The sequence below is a fragment of the Xenopus tropicalis genome, chromosome 2 (assembly GCF_000004195.4).
Source record: "Xenopus tropicalis strain Nigerian chromosome 2, UCB_Xtro_10.0, whole genome shotgun sequence".
Taxonomy (NCBI): Eukaryota; Metazoa; Chordata; class Amphibia; order Anura; family Pipidae; genus Xenopus; species Xenopus tropicalis.
Window position 1 is genome coordinate 133850124 of NC_030678.2, and position 15203 is coordinate 133865326.

Here is a 15203-nt window from a genome sequence, read left to right on the forward strand (position 1 = left end):
TATTTCCCTAGGGCTCTTGCAGTAGAAAACAAAATCTGAGAGACCGGGCAATTCCAATAAACAGACTATCTTGTTTTGTTTCTCGTAGACATTTTTGTGTTACCAGATAGGAAATACAGGAAACTATACTTTCAGAATGAATACTTAACCAACTGATAGTTTATATAATTAGTGACCATTTATAGAATCTTACTATGTTACATATAGACGTTTGATCCTACTGGGATCAACAGGATGGATCAAAGGATCTAAGAAACACTTAGGGGCACATTTACTAATCCACGAACGGTCCGCGTGCGTCCGAATGCGTTTTTTTCGTAATGATCTGTATTTTTGCGACTTTTTGGTCACCGTTGCAACTTTTTCGTATTTCCCGTGACTTTTTCAACGCCGTCGCGATATTTCCGTATATTTTTCGCAACTTTTACGAAAGTTTCGGATTCATTCAAGCTTCAGTATTGTGAGCTGCAGAGTGCCATTTATTCCTCTGTGAGGCTTCCAAAATCATGCAAAGTCGGAAAGGTTTTTCCGCCGTTTACGATCGTTCAACACGATAAAGTCGTGACGGCGACGAAATAGTCGCGCAAAATACGATAAAGTCGTGACGACGATGAAAAAGTCGCAGAAGATACAAAAAAGTTGCGAAATTTTCTTTTCCAAGCCGAATTTTTGCCATTCGCGATTCGAATTTGTGCTTTGGTAAATCAGCCCCTTAGATGTCTCATGTAAAAGATTTTTAATTCAGTAAAGAAATTTGTTTTATGAGACTGAGTGCTTTTGTTTTGTCTATATAGACATTAAACCTGGCTCCATTATTTCGGGCTATATTCGGTAAAAATTACTCTTTTACATCTATTTCCTTGAGCCACCATTTAGTGTTGGTCTGTGTGCTCCCCAAAACAGGTCCAGACTGGCATTTGAAATAGGCCCTGTAATTATACACATGCCCAATTAATAGTGACAGTGATGAAATCTTATAGCTGACCCTCTGGCATTCTCCTGAATCCAGAGATTGCCAGTTCAAGCCTGCCCTAATAGATAGTGTGTGCCCTTGGTTTGTGTAAGCGCAGTGAATTGTATGATCCTAAGGGATTTTTATGATGGTTTATTTAGATCAAGCTGTGTTTGGCAGTATAATTTTATAAAGAACATGATGATCAGGGTATAGTTTGCAATAACCGCTATATTGACCTTTTTGGATGACAGCATAGTAAATAATTGGTGCTTTATGCGAAAAAATTTGCACAGCACTCCTCTTGATGTTTTTAATTTACATCTCCCAGAATTCTGTTGTTTTTCAGAATGGGAATGGAACTTAAACAACACACAGAGGGCAGAATGTTTTTCATTCTGTTTGAGCTGTGGAGTTCTACACCAGCCATTGTTTCAGAGCTTTGCCCTTTGTGTATTGACACTGTGCAAACAATGGAACATCTTGTCATATATTTCACAAGAGCTCCAGTGGTTAGTAAGAGGCTGTGCCAAAGCTGCCAAGGGAAGACAGGTTGAAGCAGGAGGAAAGTCTACGTGTCCAGCTTATTGAAATAACCCAGGAGTCTGCACTAGAGGTTATATGTACAGTTTCTGTTCTGGTGTAACAATGAGTGCTGTAAGCTAAGCGACTGCATATTCGAAAGTGTACATTGCATTGATTGCTGAGCGACCTTCTGATGTTTGTATTAAAGTATTTCAAACTGTGCCAGTGTGTATTATATATTCCTTAATGACTAAAAAACTCTTGTGAGCATGGCTCCCTCCTTTGTTTTAGATCACAAGGAGGATTAGTTACTTTTCATGTATGATAGTGTGAGTTGTGATGGGACTTTATAGACACTATCTAATAATAATACATAGTAACATAGTAAGTTGGGTTGAAAAAAGACATGCGTCCATCACGTTCAACCATAATGCCTATATCTAACCTGCCAAACTACTAGTTGATCCCGTAACTATGTTCATGTAACATGCCTGTCATCTTAGTATTGTTGAGTAGGTGTTGCCTCAGTTAATGAGGTTGTCAAAACATAAATACAATTTTAAGTTGTTATAGTTGCATTTCAGTTTTTACACAAATTAATGGTATTGTTACATGTTATATGTTCTGATTTCATATATTTATGTATTTTAAATTTCTTTCCTTCTGCCTAGGCCAAAGCTTTTTAGACTAATGGCACATGTAGTGTTTACTTTTATCTGTCGTTGCCAAAGGTGATTATAATTAATTTCAGTGGCAGGCAGTGCTAAGGGAAACTGGCTTTTTCTCTTCGGCTGGCAGAGAAACAGTCTTCATCTTTGTCTAACATGAGAAATCGACTTGTCTTGCAAGACACTTGCAGATTCTTGTCATAAAGCAAGACTGGTTTTACCCGAAAAGGAAATTGTAATAGCTATGAATACCTGAAAATTCTATATCCATTCAAGCAAACAAAATCTGACTCAGCATGGTCTTCGGGCCCCAGGGCATCATGTCACCGTGTCACACTGGCCGACGCAAATGGACGTGTCATTAGCGTCGGCTGGTGTGATGCGGTGACGTGCTGGGGCTGAGGGCCACAATGAGGGCAGTGGCCGGGGGGTCTGTAGTTTGTGGACTAACAATAGTCCGGCCCCCCAACAGTCTTGAGGGACTGTGAACTGAATCCCTGTTTAAAAAGTTTGAGGACCCCTGTGACTTAGTTAGAATATATACTACGCTTGATCTTAGCCAAGGGATGTATGATCAGAATCTCTGCTGTGAAACAGATAACCACTTTATCCTCTGGCAGATGGCAGTGCAGCATTTAAGCCCAATTTATTGCACCAGGACTTGCACCCCTGAGGTTCCATGGTGAGGATGCCACTGTTGGACACTGGCACTAGTACACTTTATGACCGTTCTTTTTCTGCACTATGCTGTTTTACATCAGCTTGTTGGGTATTGGATGTGTAAAAGATATGGCCAATAGGCTGGGGCTGCACACAGACATTCTTCTATGATTTCCAGTATGTCACCTTGCACTTTATTTTTGTGGGGTTTTTTTCACTTGAATTTGGTACAGTAGACCTCCATGTTAATACAGTGAAATAACGGACAAATGTGTTGCCATTCTCCCCCTGAAATCTGGCCTCACTGACGGTGCAAACATTTTTGCGGGACTACTTTGGAGGTCCACTTTTAGTTCTTATATATTTTACACCTTCGGGATGGAGAGAGATGGATAAAGGGACTTTCTTCCCCCCAAGTCTTTTGGTAAAGGGAGTCTGCAGACCCTTGTCTCTCGTGGGCCTTTTGGCTTGGAATAAATGGGACCCATCCTAGTCTTCGAACAAAGGTAGGCCTAAAGACCTTATTTCATGTTGTTCCTGTTTGCTGGGTGAATTGGATTACAGACTTAGCCTTTTTTTAAAGGGTACCTATCACCCTAAGAAATAAATCCAAATTGTTTTCTGTTGTGTTTGTCAAAAGTCTTCTTTCTGTCCCTAATTTTAGATATCTCTAGATTTATGCCAGGGTCCTAGTAAATTGGTTAGCATAATGTACTTTTTCCAGATACATACATAAATAGACACAGCCATTATCTAGTATATATGCTTCACAGCTTTCTCTGTAGAAAACCCTTTCACACTTTAACATGGAACCTCGTTTTTTTCCAATCTCTCTCATAAAAAGATCAAATAGGCTTTATTAAATCTTGTCAATGAATGCTACATTGGAACTGCCATTTTCCTCAGTGTATATGACACATCTTCTCTAAATGTATCAACCGTTTTAAAAAACCACAAAACTTCTCTACGGGAGATATTTTGTTCTGAGTACTCTTCAAAAGATATTTCCAGCAGTGATCACAGTGTGTAGAAGAGACTGTAGTGCTACTGGTGACTTTATGCACATATAGTTGAGGTTTTCTAGCACTAAACCACTCAAGATAATTTCAAGAAACTTCTGGATAATTTTAAAGTGATTTTAAAAGTAACAAGATAACTGCTACTTTCCAGTGCAGAATTGCCTTGTTGGGCCAAATACATACATATTTATACAATGGTATGTAACTTGTCCTCTTACCGCAAGAAGGACAGCAATAGCACAACATCTTACATTTGATCAAAAATTATCTCTACCACTATGAAAGAATGTTTGCAGCCTCTTGGCTTAGGGCAGGCATCCATGGAGTGACTTACTTGCCTGCGATAGATCGCTGTTTTCGTGGGCAAGTGCACACTTTGAAAAGGGTTTCCTCCTGCAGGCAACTTTGTGTGATTTTGGAAACCAAAACTTGCCCTTCAACATGCCAGATGTCTTGCTTAGCTATTAACTACTATTTCCTAAGATAATGTAATACGCTATCTGGTGTTTTTTAGGACTTTTAATAAGAAGGTCACAACTGAATGACAATTATTTCTCACAGTAGTACACATTACATAAAACACATGGGTATAGCTGAGATGAGGCATGGTTTCTTTGCTCATTTTTCACCCCAGTTGCTCACCTATCCCTCCTTTTTATCTTGAATTCCTACCTACCTTTGCAAATTAGAAATTGGTCATAATACTCTTTCTTAGATGTTCTGTTCTTCTTTATATACAAATCTCAAGTAAAAAAATGTACTTGTACTCAGTATTGTATTTATATACTATAGTTTGTGTGAGCGAAATCTATTTACCTTTTGTTAGTGAGCTCTCCGTCACTCATTTATTGGTATATCTTTCCATGAACCTAGAAGGTTCTTTTTGTTGTCTCTCAATGTGCTGTTTGTTGAATTTACATATCCCCAGTGCACAAGTATATTCAGCTTTTTATCTATTCCCTTTTTTTCCTGTCTGGTAATAAAATATAATAATAATACAGGAACATTTATTATCCCAGAGCTTTATCACATTTAGGCCTCATTTTTTCTTGTAGTACATAGTTTACTGGCTGTATAGTCTAGGTGCCCCAAGCATACGAAGATAGATAGTGTCTTGCCCATATTAACAGAAAAATAGCAGGCTAAATCAAACCATTTCTGCTTTGTGCCTAGTAAAAAATGTTTTCATCTGTTCCTGGACTATAATGCAGAAAGCCAGTTGTGCTTTAAAAACACTATCTGGAAAAAAACAATAAAAAAGTCTTCATGAAAATTACAGTATTGCAGTAACAAACACTTTTCATTTTTATTTGGTTTTGAGCAAAATAAACAATAAACAAAACAAAGCTTAGCATAGGCAAAAATAATAGTACTTTAGGTTGAGTTTTAGTTCCTTTTTTGTGTTAATTACTTCTTAGAAGTATATAATGAAATACTAGTAAAGGAAGGTTCATGAGCCCATCTCTGGTAGGTATGCCTTTAATAAAATAAATAAATAAATAATTTATATATATATATATATATATATATATATATATATATATATATATATATATATATATATATATATATATATATATATATATATATATATATATATATATATATATATATATATATATATATATATATATATATATATATATATATAAATAAATAAATAAATATATATATATAAATAAATTATTACTGGCCGTTGACTTCCATTTCTTGAGAGATGGAAGAAATATTCTTATGTTGTATGTTGTAATTTATTTTTTAAGCATAGAATATTAAGAATTTCATTAGATCTATCCTATTGTTTGTAGACAGTAGGGTGTGCACCAGGCCCAACAAACAAAACCTAGGCTTAAGAAATTAAGAAATGCTAGTTCTTCTGCCATGAATTTGCAAATGAGCCCCTGCATACCTCTATCTTACACAATTGGGATGTCTATCCTGCCCATTTGGTTCTTAGTTATTAACCTTCATTGCATAATAAATAAAGTCCAACTTAAAATGAACCCTTGAAAGAGGATTGTATACCTGTATACCTTGTCTAATATAGTGCCATATGCTTAATAAGAGTTAGAAAGTATGTTCTCTAGAGGTGAAACAAATTAAAAATACACACTCAAAGGGAGCTTTTCTAATTTTCTTGCTATACGTGTGCCCTAGACATAAAGATGCAAGTTATACAACAATCTTCAGTGTAAGAATAACACACAAAAACATTGCAGTCTTTGATACCCTTTTACTCGCACACACAGGCAGTACTCTTCCTGCCCTATGCTGCCTGTGTTTGTCATGCTCTTCCTGCCCTATGCTGCCTGTATATGCCATACTCTGCCTCCCCCTACACTGCCTGTGGGGGCCATACTGCTCCTACAGGCTTTTTGAGGTGTGAACAGGAGAACAATGTGGGGCTTACAGCCTGAATCTGAGGTGTGAACCATGCAAGGGGCCCAGCTAATCTCAGTACTGATACAATTTAAAGCTTCCACAGTGGTAAGCAGTCACAGACAGGTAGAGGGCCACACGGGGGGGGGGGGGGGCAGTGGGCCGCCAGTTAGACAGCCCTGAGCTGCAGGACCAAAATTCAAACTTTTCCTAGAACAAAAGACAACAGAAACAAAAAAAACCCAAAAAATTCTGTGCCTCTCCTGCTCTTTTTTTCTATTGTTCTGGGAAAAGTTTTTGAGTTTTAGTCCTGTAGCTTGTATTTTTCATAGATATCAACATAGAACATAGTTAAGGGTCCTTTACCCAAAAACAGGTTTTTTTTGGGGTTTTTTTTTTTGCATAATGAAACTTAATGAAACTCTACAATATACATTAATTACACTATATCATTGATTTGAAATTAGTAAAGTAATTGCAGTTGAAATAATTATTATCTGTCCATTTCTATTATTCATGTATGTCTCTTAAAACATGATGCCTTCAGCAAGGTACCTGAGGTCCACATCAGAACAAAAGCAGATACAGGTATGGGATCCCTTATCCAGAAAGCTCCGAATTATGGAAAGCCTGTCTCCCATAGACTCCATTTTAATCAAATAATTCAGAATTTTAAAACTGATTTCCTTTTTCCCTGTAGAACTAAAACAAATACCGTATTTTTCGCCCTATAAGACGCTCCGGAATATAAGACGCACCCAATTTTAAAGGAGGAAAATCTAGAAAAAAAAGATTCTAAACCAAATACTGTAGTAAAATATTTTATATCAACTGTACAAAGTTAATTGTCTCTGGGCTCGCACATAATGAGGCTTCCCCCAGGCCCCCCCCCCCCAAGCATCCTTCAGCTTCCCCCAGGCCCCCCCCAAGTATCCTTCAGCTTCCCCCAGGCCCCCCCCAAGTATCCTTCAGCTTCCTGCAACCTTATAAAAGCGAGGATGCGGCAGAGAGCCGCGGCACAGAGAGGAAGACAGTTCGCCGTATAAGACGCACCAACTTTTCCCCCCCAGTTTTGGGGAAGAAAAAGTGCGTCTTATACGGCGAAAAATACGGTAAGTACCTTATAATTGACCCCAACTAAGATATAGATAATCCTTATTGGATGCAAAACAATCCTATTGGGTTTAATTAATGTTTTATTGATTTTTTAGTAGACTTAAGGTATGGAGATCCAAATTACGGAAAGACGCCTTATCCGGAATACCCTTGGTCCCGAGCATTCTGGATAACGGTCCTATACCTGTATGTCATATGACCATAGCCTTTCTATTTTGTCTGATATACAAAACTACAATTAGAAATAAAAGATAAACACTTAAAATTAAAAATTGGGTTTTAAACTACTATTTTGAGAGGGCTTAAAGAGAGGATGTCTTAAAGGAGAAGGAAAGTCAAAATCTATTAAGCGCACTATTAAATAGTACTACTATTGCTGTGTAAAAACGCTATATTCCTGGCTTGCCTAATGAAAGATTTAGAGAGATACACATACTAGAACCTACATACTTGTTTCAGTGAACGGTGCCGCCATCTTGTCCAGCGTGTCTGTATGGACTGAAAAGCACAAGCCAGCCCCCCCCTCTGCTCCCTGCTCCTGCCACAAACCCTCTGCCGCTCGCCGCACCTGCCCCCCCCACTCCCCCAACCTGCTTGTCACAGAGTTTGACGACGCTGCATTGTCATGGCAACCGGACGCTCCTGCTGTGTGTGCATGCGCTGCCTGCAGTAACAAGTTGCCAAGTCTTGAAGGAGCGATGCATTCTGGAAATCTTCTCTACCCAGCTCAGCGTTTTTTTTTCCCTGTTTGGCTTCTGATCTTCTGAACGGGTGAAGTATGGGGAGACTTAAAGGACAAGGAAAGTCAAAATCTATTAAGCACACTATTAAATAGTACTACTATTGCTGTGTAAAAGCGCTATATTCCTGGCTTGCCTAATGAAAGATTTACAGAGATACACATACTAGAACCTACATACTGTTTCAGTGAACGGCGGCGCCGCCATCTTGTCGGCGGCTCGCATCTGTCACAGCATGCCTGCCCCACAGCCTGTCAGATCATCCCTTGTCGGCAGCACCCCCCCCCCTCGGTTGCTCTCATCTGTTATTGCGTGCCCGCCCCAAATAAGCTATTTGCACAACTCAAAAAGCTTCTGGACACAATACGCAAGGGTAGTCTGTGCAGTAACATTGTGCAGTCGCTTGCGCTGTGTATTCTCCTTCCGAACCAGGACAACTGGAGATGAAGTCCTTAATGTTCCAGGTGGCAAAACTGCAAGCTCACACCCACTGTAATCCACTTGATAATGGCAGCATGGGTCAGATTGCCAAGAGACACCATAAAGAGCAGCACATGCTACACTTACTGCTCCAGCTGGTAGCCCCAGACGATCCTATGCCGGCAGCACCACCCGAGCCACCCCCCGCCGCCGCCGCTCGCACTCGCATCTGCTAGTAAAGGGAAGCCTGGTTAGCAAGTTCTTAACAAGGAAGAGAGATACTCTCTTCCCCGCCGCTCCTGCCACAAACCCCCTGCTCCCCGCTCCTGCCACAAACCCTCCGTTGCTCCCTGCACCTGCCCCCCCCGCATGTCACAAAGTTCACCTTCGCTGCGTCGCCATGGCAACCAGACGCTCCTGCTGTGTGCGCATGCGCCGCCTACAGTAACAAGTTGCCAAGTGTGGGAGGGAGCGACGCATTATGGGAATCTTCTCTACCCTGCTCAGCATTTTTTTTTCCTGTTTGGCTTCTGATCTTCTGAACAGATTGAGGCACTATTGAGACAACTGAAGGTATGCCTGCAGCTTGAGATTAACTCTTTATTAGCCTTTCCTTCTTCTTTAAGGGCACTATTGAGACAACTGAAGGTATGCCTGCAGCTTGAGATTAACTCTTTATTAGCCTTTCCTTCTCCTTTAAAAAATAAATCTGGTGCACATCCAAGCTGTTATAGAGAATATAAATCATGGCACCACCTGAGATTTTAGTTTTAACATTGAACTTTGTTTTTGTTCAGACTTACCTTTTGGTGTACCTACAATTCAATGCTCTTTGTTGTCACTGTGAGGATTCTTTTTGTCTTTAGAAACATTGCTTTATGAAACACACAAGATCAAAGTAACAGCCGATGCCTCAGTTTTTTACGGTACAATATATTCCATTATTATGTCTCTAAAGTGAGACACCCTGCAAGAGGGCTGAATATATTATTTTACATGTGCTGTAATAAGGGATCTGTTCATTGTATTTTATGAGAATTCACTGGTTCCTGTTGTGTTCTTTACACTGTATGCCCTCTTTTTCTTTTAACAAGAGTTTTTCATTTTGATAGACAAATGTGATTTTTTTTTTTCCTTTCGTAAGCAGTAAATGTCACATCTAGCTATGACAACCACTTTTGATCTCTCTTTATCTCATTCAAAATATTAAGGCTTTTAGAAAAATAAAGATTCAAACCTCTCTGAGAAAAGGAATATAATTAGTACATTTATACCTAATATTAACAGTTGTTTGTAATTTTCAGCTTTTCTAATTTGTTGATCTGTATTTTTTTTTCCCATTATTTTTTTACTCTGTAGCCATAGTGCAGGATTAGAACTAAACCAGTAGCACCATACAATAGGACAGGGATCCCCAACCTTTTATACCCATGTGCCACATTCAAATGGAAAAAAGTTTTGGAGAGCAATGCAAGTTCCCGAGGTGCCAATAAGAGCTATAATTGGCTATTTGACAGCCCATATGTTGACTGGAAGTCTACAGAAGGTTCTGTTTGGCAATTACGCTGGGTTTTTATGCAATCAAAACTTGCATCCTAACCAGAAATTCAAAATAAGCAACTGCTTTGAGACCACTCGGAGCAATATCCAAAGGGATGGTGAGCAACATGCTGCTCATGGTTGGGGAACACTGTTTGATTTGGGGTTTTTGGTTGCTTAATTCTTTAGTTGTCAATCAAACTGTATCTAAACCCTTAGTGACACATGACTTTAAAGCTCTTGGCAACTATTAGTGAACTTGGTCCTGTGACCCGCAAGTGCTAGGCTAGCCCCTCTTCTCACACCCTCCTTTCCCACTTGGCAACTTTAGTCCCTTTGCTCAGCAAGTTGCTGTGCAACAGGCCCGGAACTAGGGGTAGGCAGAAGAAGCACCTGCCTAGGGCACAACAATGGGGAGGGCGCCAGGCAGGTACCTCTCCCTTGTCATTGCCACCGCCGCTTGACATTACACAGCAGGGGCAATGACTCTCCCCCGCAACAGCATTGCGCATGCGTGTGCAAGACATGCAGGGACGGGGTGCTGACCAAAGTTAAATATAAATTAGTGGCAGAAGCGATAAGGACAAGAGGCATTGCTGACTGCACCACCTGTTCAAGTACTCTAGACATCTGCCTCTTCTGCCTACCCCTTGTTCTGGCCCTGTGTATTTATACCTCCGTCCTTTCAAATCCCTTTACTATACACTGATGATCTTCGTTTAACTAATTAGTTTGACAGAGTTTGTTGCACCAGTGATGATTTAGGTGCTTATTATTAAAGGGGGTGTATTTTCTATAGCGCCAAGACTTTTCTGCAGCACTTTTACAGAGATTATACCGTATATACATACCGTAAGTATGAGCCGATCTGAAAATAAGGCGAGGTGCCTAATTTTACCTAAGAAAACTGGAAAAACTTATTGATTCGAGTATAAGCCTAGGGTTGAAAATGCAGCAGCTACTGCTAAGTTTCAATAATCAAATAATTAATAAAGGACACTCAGAGTGACCCCCTGTGAACTCTTCATAAATATATAATGTTGGCAGCTGCAGATTAGGGAAAGGTGGATGGAGGACCCCTTGACCCTCCTGCCTTAAAGCTGCCATAATAAGTATCAAGATAAGAGTGCTAATATGAAGATACTTTAACATTTAGTTTAAAATAATTAATTATAGTCCCACTTTTGTCCAGTTGTTGTTTTGCACCTACAGTAACTGCCTCCTTCTATTTACCCTTTTGTACCTTTTTATGTAGTTCCCACTTCACTCCATATTCAATGGGCGCATCTTGGAGGTTTCTGTGACGTTTGTTAAATGCTGGCCAGTACTGAGCTACATAATATGTTGCTGGTCTCAAAAGACCTATGATGTATGATCTGTAGTTATTGGCAAAGCAGCATGAAGTTCCAACCCAGAGTAATCTGGCAATGCTCTATTTGGGTAACTTCTGCTACCAATATGCTATATCTGCTTGCAAGTATATTGGGACAATTGTGCGCGCGCACATGCTGACGCATACGCGGACACTCACGGGGGGGTTGCTCGACGAATAAGCCAGGGGACTCGAGTGTAAGCCGAGGCTGAGTTTTCAGCTGAAGTATATGCGGTACTTCATTTTCATCAGTCCCTGCCCCAGAGGAACATACGATCTAAACTACCTATCACATTCACACACAGTATAGTCAGAAGTGAGAAGCCAGGTAACCTGCCTGCATGTTTTTGCAGTGTGTGAGGAAACCCAAGTAGACACTGGGAGAATGCACAAACTCCTTCGCGTAGTGCCCTGGCTGGTATTAACTCAGGACCCCAGCACAGCAAGTTTTCACTTTGACATAAGAGTGAACCCTCTCACAGTTTTTTTTATTTTATGCATCAGCAACCACAAACAGGTAAGACTGTGATGATGGTTTAAGTTTATTAAGTTTACTTCTGTTTTGGCACTCTCTCATTCATTTTCCTTTTATGTTGCTGTCAGCTTGAGAGGTACAGAACAATGAATGCAAATATTGCAAAAAAACACACAAAATGTGAAATGAAGTCTAGTTGCAAAATGGCTTAGAATATTGCTGTCTATTTTATATAAAAGTGATTTGCACCTTTTAATATAGCTCAACATTCACAGTAGGGTTTTTGAAATATTTTATTTCACTTCTTAACTTAAGTAATGAATCTCAAGCAGCAGGATCGATCAGAATTAAATAGAATCTTTGCACCAATTTAGTTCTTGCTTTGGTTCTTGAAATGTTAAATAAATAGACCCAGTGGTGTTTTGCATACTGATAGCATTCTGTTTCAACATTTGCTTACTAACCTGAAATGCAACCCAAATACATTTATCCTTAGATAGAAAAATGTTAATGAAATAAGCCTAATTGTGGTCCAGGGATGAGAATGAGAAATGTTGAGTGAAGGAATAGGGAGGTAGTCTCTTTTTGCCTTTAATGAAAAGGCAAAAAGGGAAATTTATTTTCACCACTAAACATCTTTCAATTATAGAGTGGTCATGCAATAGTAGTTTGAAAAATAGACCTTCTGTGGTTACCTATATCAATTTATTAAAGGACACCGGCATTCTGTTCGATATGGCTTCCCATTTAAACATTTTTGACCATTATTCAAAGGTTATCATAAGTGGACTTTTTAAAATCAGTTTATATGTGTATATATGTGAATTCTACTTAATACTCTATAGTTACAAATTTATGAATGAAAACAATCTGAAATTGCTACATATTTACACTGACTTGGGGGGTGGAGGGGCAATTTGTTAGGCACCCTTGGTGTTTCTAAGTGCTGGCTCGCTATCCTGCACTGAGGCAACTTCTCTTCAAGAAAGCACTGGAACTGTAGTTCCAGGCCACCTATTTCTCCCACTTTTGCCTGGGTATCCTCTGGGCCATTGAGCACATGCAAAGTAGAGGAATCTGCAAAGACTGAACATGTGCTTACCCAGGGCAGGAAACAATTGTGACATAGAGCTCAGAAGAAAGTAATCCACAAGGAAAAGGAGAGCCATCACAACATAGCTGGTTAGAGGCTAGATCCACTGGGGTAAGCCAGAGTTGCACCTCCCAATGAAGTTCAGTTAGGGAAGGAGTTGAGGATATTCTTGGAACTATGGGTGCATAGCTGTTACTACAACTTTTTACTATATCTTTAACCTTTTTATGAGCTACGGGGGATTAAATAGTAGATCTCAGTGTGGCGTTTTAACTAAGGGCTCTGGTACACGGGGAGATTAGTCGCCCGCGGCAAAACTCCCTGCTCGCGGGCGACTAATCTCCCCGAGTTGCCTTCCCTCTGCCATCCCACCGGTGAACATGTAAGTCGCCGGCGGGATGGCAGACGCGGCGGCGCGATTTCGCGCAAATCGCCGAAAAAGACTCGCGAGTCTTTTTCGGCGATTTCGGCGTCATTGTGCATGCGCACAGCGCCATAGCTAAGCGCCGGCAAATAGAGGAGGGCCCTGCGGAGACCACACGGTCAAGTAAAAACATTTTTTTTAAGTATATCGGTAGGCTATATTCGGACCATAAGACGCAGGGACTTTTTCCCCCCACTTCTGGGGGAAAAAAAGTGCGTCTTATGGTCCGAAAAATACGGTATATATTTGAGTAGATGTTTGCCAACTTCTTGTCTTTTTGTTGTCTTGCAGGTCAATCTGATGACAAATCTGAAAACCGGGTTATAGGTAAGTGGCATATGAATCAAAGCTTTTCTTTATTAACCTTAATTTTGCTGTAAGATAAAATTAATGTGGAAAGATGTGTAGAGCAGAAATTGCATTTAATTAATGATAACTTTATCTGATTCTCTTGTACAATCTGGATTAGCATGAAATGGATTGAGGAAAACCTGAAGCCCATGTCAAATGCATTAATCTTATTTAGTTGTTAGTCTTGCTCTTCTGGCAGAAATGTCTTTTTATAATTCCCTTTGCAAATTGGCTGCTACATTAATACATTTATGGCTCGTGCTTGCAATTTGCTGGGAAGTCTAGATGAGAAATATTGCTTTAAAAAGGTGAGATGCTGTACAAGTTTGGTTTACTGCATTAGGATTAGAAAACAATATCTAACCATTGTGACATCTTAAATACCCTTCTTACATACTTCCCTATCTTTTATTAAGGCATCTGCAAATCAAGCACTATTGTTACTGAAAATGCCTTGGGTTTATATATAGCATATTTTCTGTATTATTTCTGACTATATGGCCATTTAACCAATTGTTAACATATTTAACATTGTTCCACGTGGCCTCTTTGTATTCCTAATTGTGGAATATTAAGTGTGTGTTTTTGTGTAAATAAGATAGCACAACTGCATTGCACAGAATTTTTAGGTGCGCCTGACTGTGGTGTCTATTGTGCCTTTTCAAGTCATTGGTTGACCGTATGCCACATACAACATACCCAACTTCCCCAGATTGATCCATGTTCAAGAGCATCTGTTTACATCTGAATACATCTTTATCTTGTTTAATATGCTTTTAAGAGGAAATTCAAGTACACTGAATACATCTCTTGGCCTGTTGAGAGATTTTTGCATATTTGTGCCTGTATTTCTGTTTATTTATAGTTAGACATTGGACCCATTTAAGTTGTCCTTAGGTTGTTGCTGTCATTCTTGAATTTAGTTGCCACATGTTTTCTTGCAATTACATGGCAAAACAGGGATGAGAGATAATAATATAATGTAGTTTATTATTTAGTTGTTTTGTATTTTTAATTAACTTATTTTACTTCATGTTTAGGTCCTTTTTATAATATTCAAAAGCCATTGTATTGTAATCAGGTTGCTGCCTAAAATTATAGTCATCCAACAAGCCTAATTAAAGGGTTCAGGAGTCATCAGTAACTAGTAAAGTTGATGAAACCATATTTCTCACTTGATCTAGCAGTTTTATTTGTACCTCAATGGCCAACAATATTCTGTGATGCATTACATGCCCAACACGTCGACACACAATACAACTATGTATCCATGTTATCTCACACAGGCATCTAAAAAAACAATTTTTATGTGTCTAAAATAACTTTCATCACAAAACATTACTTAAAAAAATTACAATTTGAAAGCATGCTTAAATAAATGGGCAGATGGGTCAGTTGTCCTGATCCCCAGGGCCACTCTTGTCATAAGAAAAGGTGAGAACCCCTTATTAGCCTTTTCAAATGCTGTAA

At 39.3% G+C, this 15203-nt stretch overlaps 1 protein-coding gene across 1 annotated transcript in view; it reads left to right on the plus strand.

Moving 5' to 3' along the window:
• Nucleotides 1–15203, plus strand: part of gtf2f2 (general transcription factor IIF subunit 2) — a 95529-nt gene that overhangs the window by 18770 nt on the left and 61556 nt on the right. The window contains exon 6 of the mRNA NM_203656.1: nucleotides 13674–13709. Coding sequence (NP_988987.1) covers nucleotides 13674–13709 — 36 coding nt within the window. The remainder of the gene's footprint in view (nucleotides 1–13673; nucleotides 13710–15203) is intronic.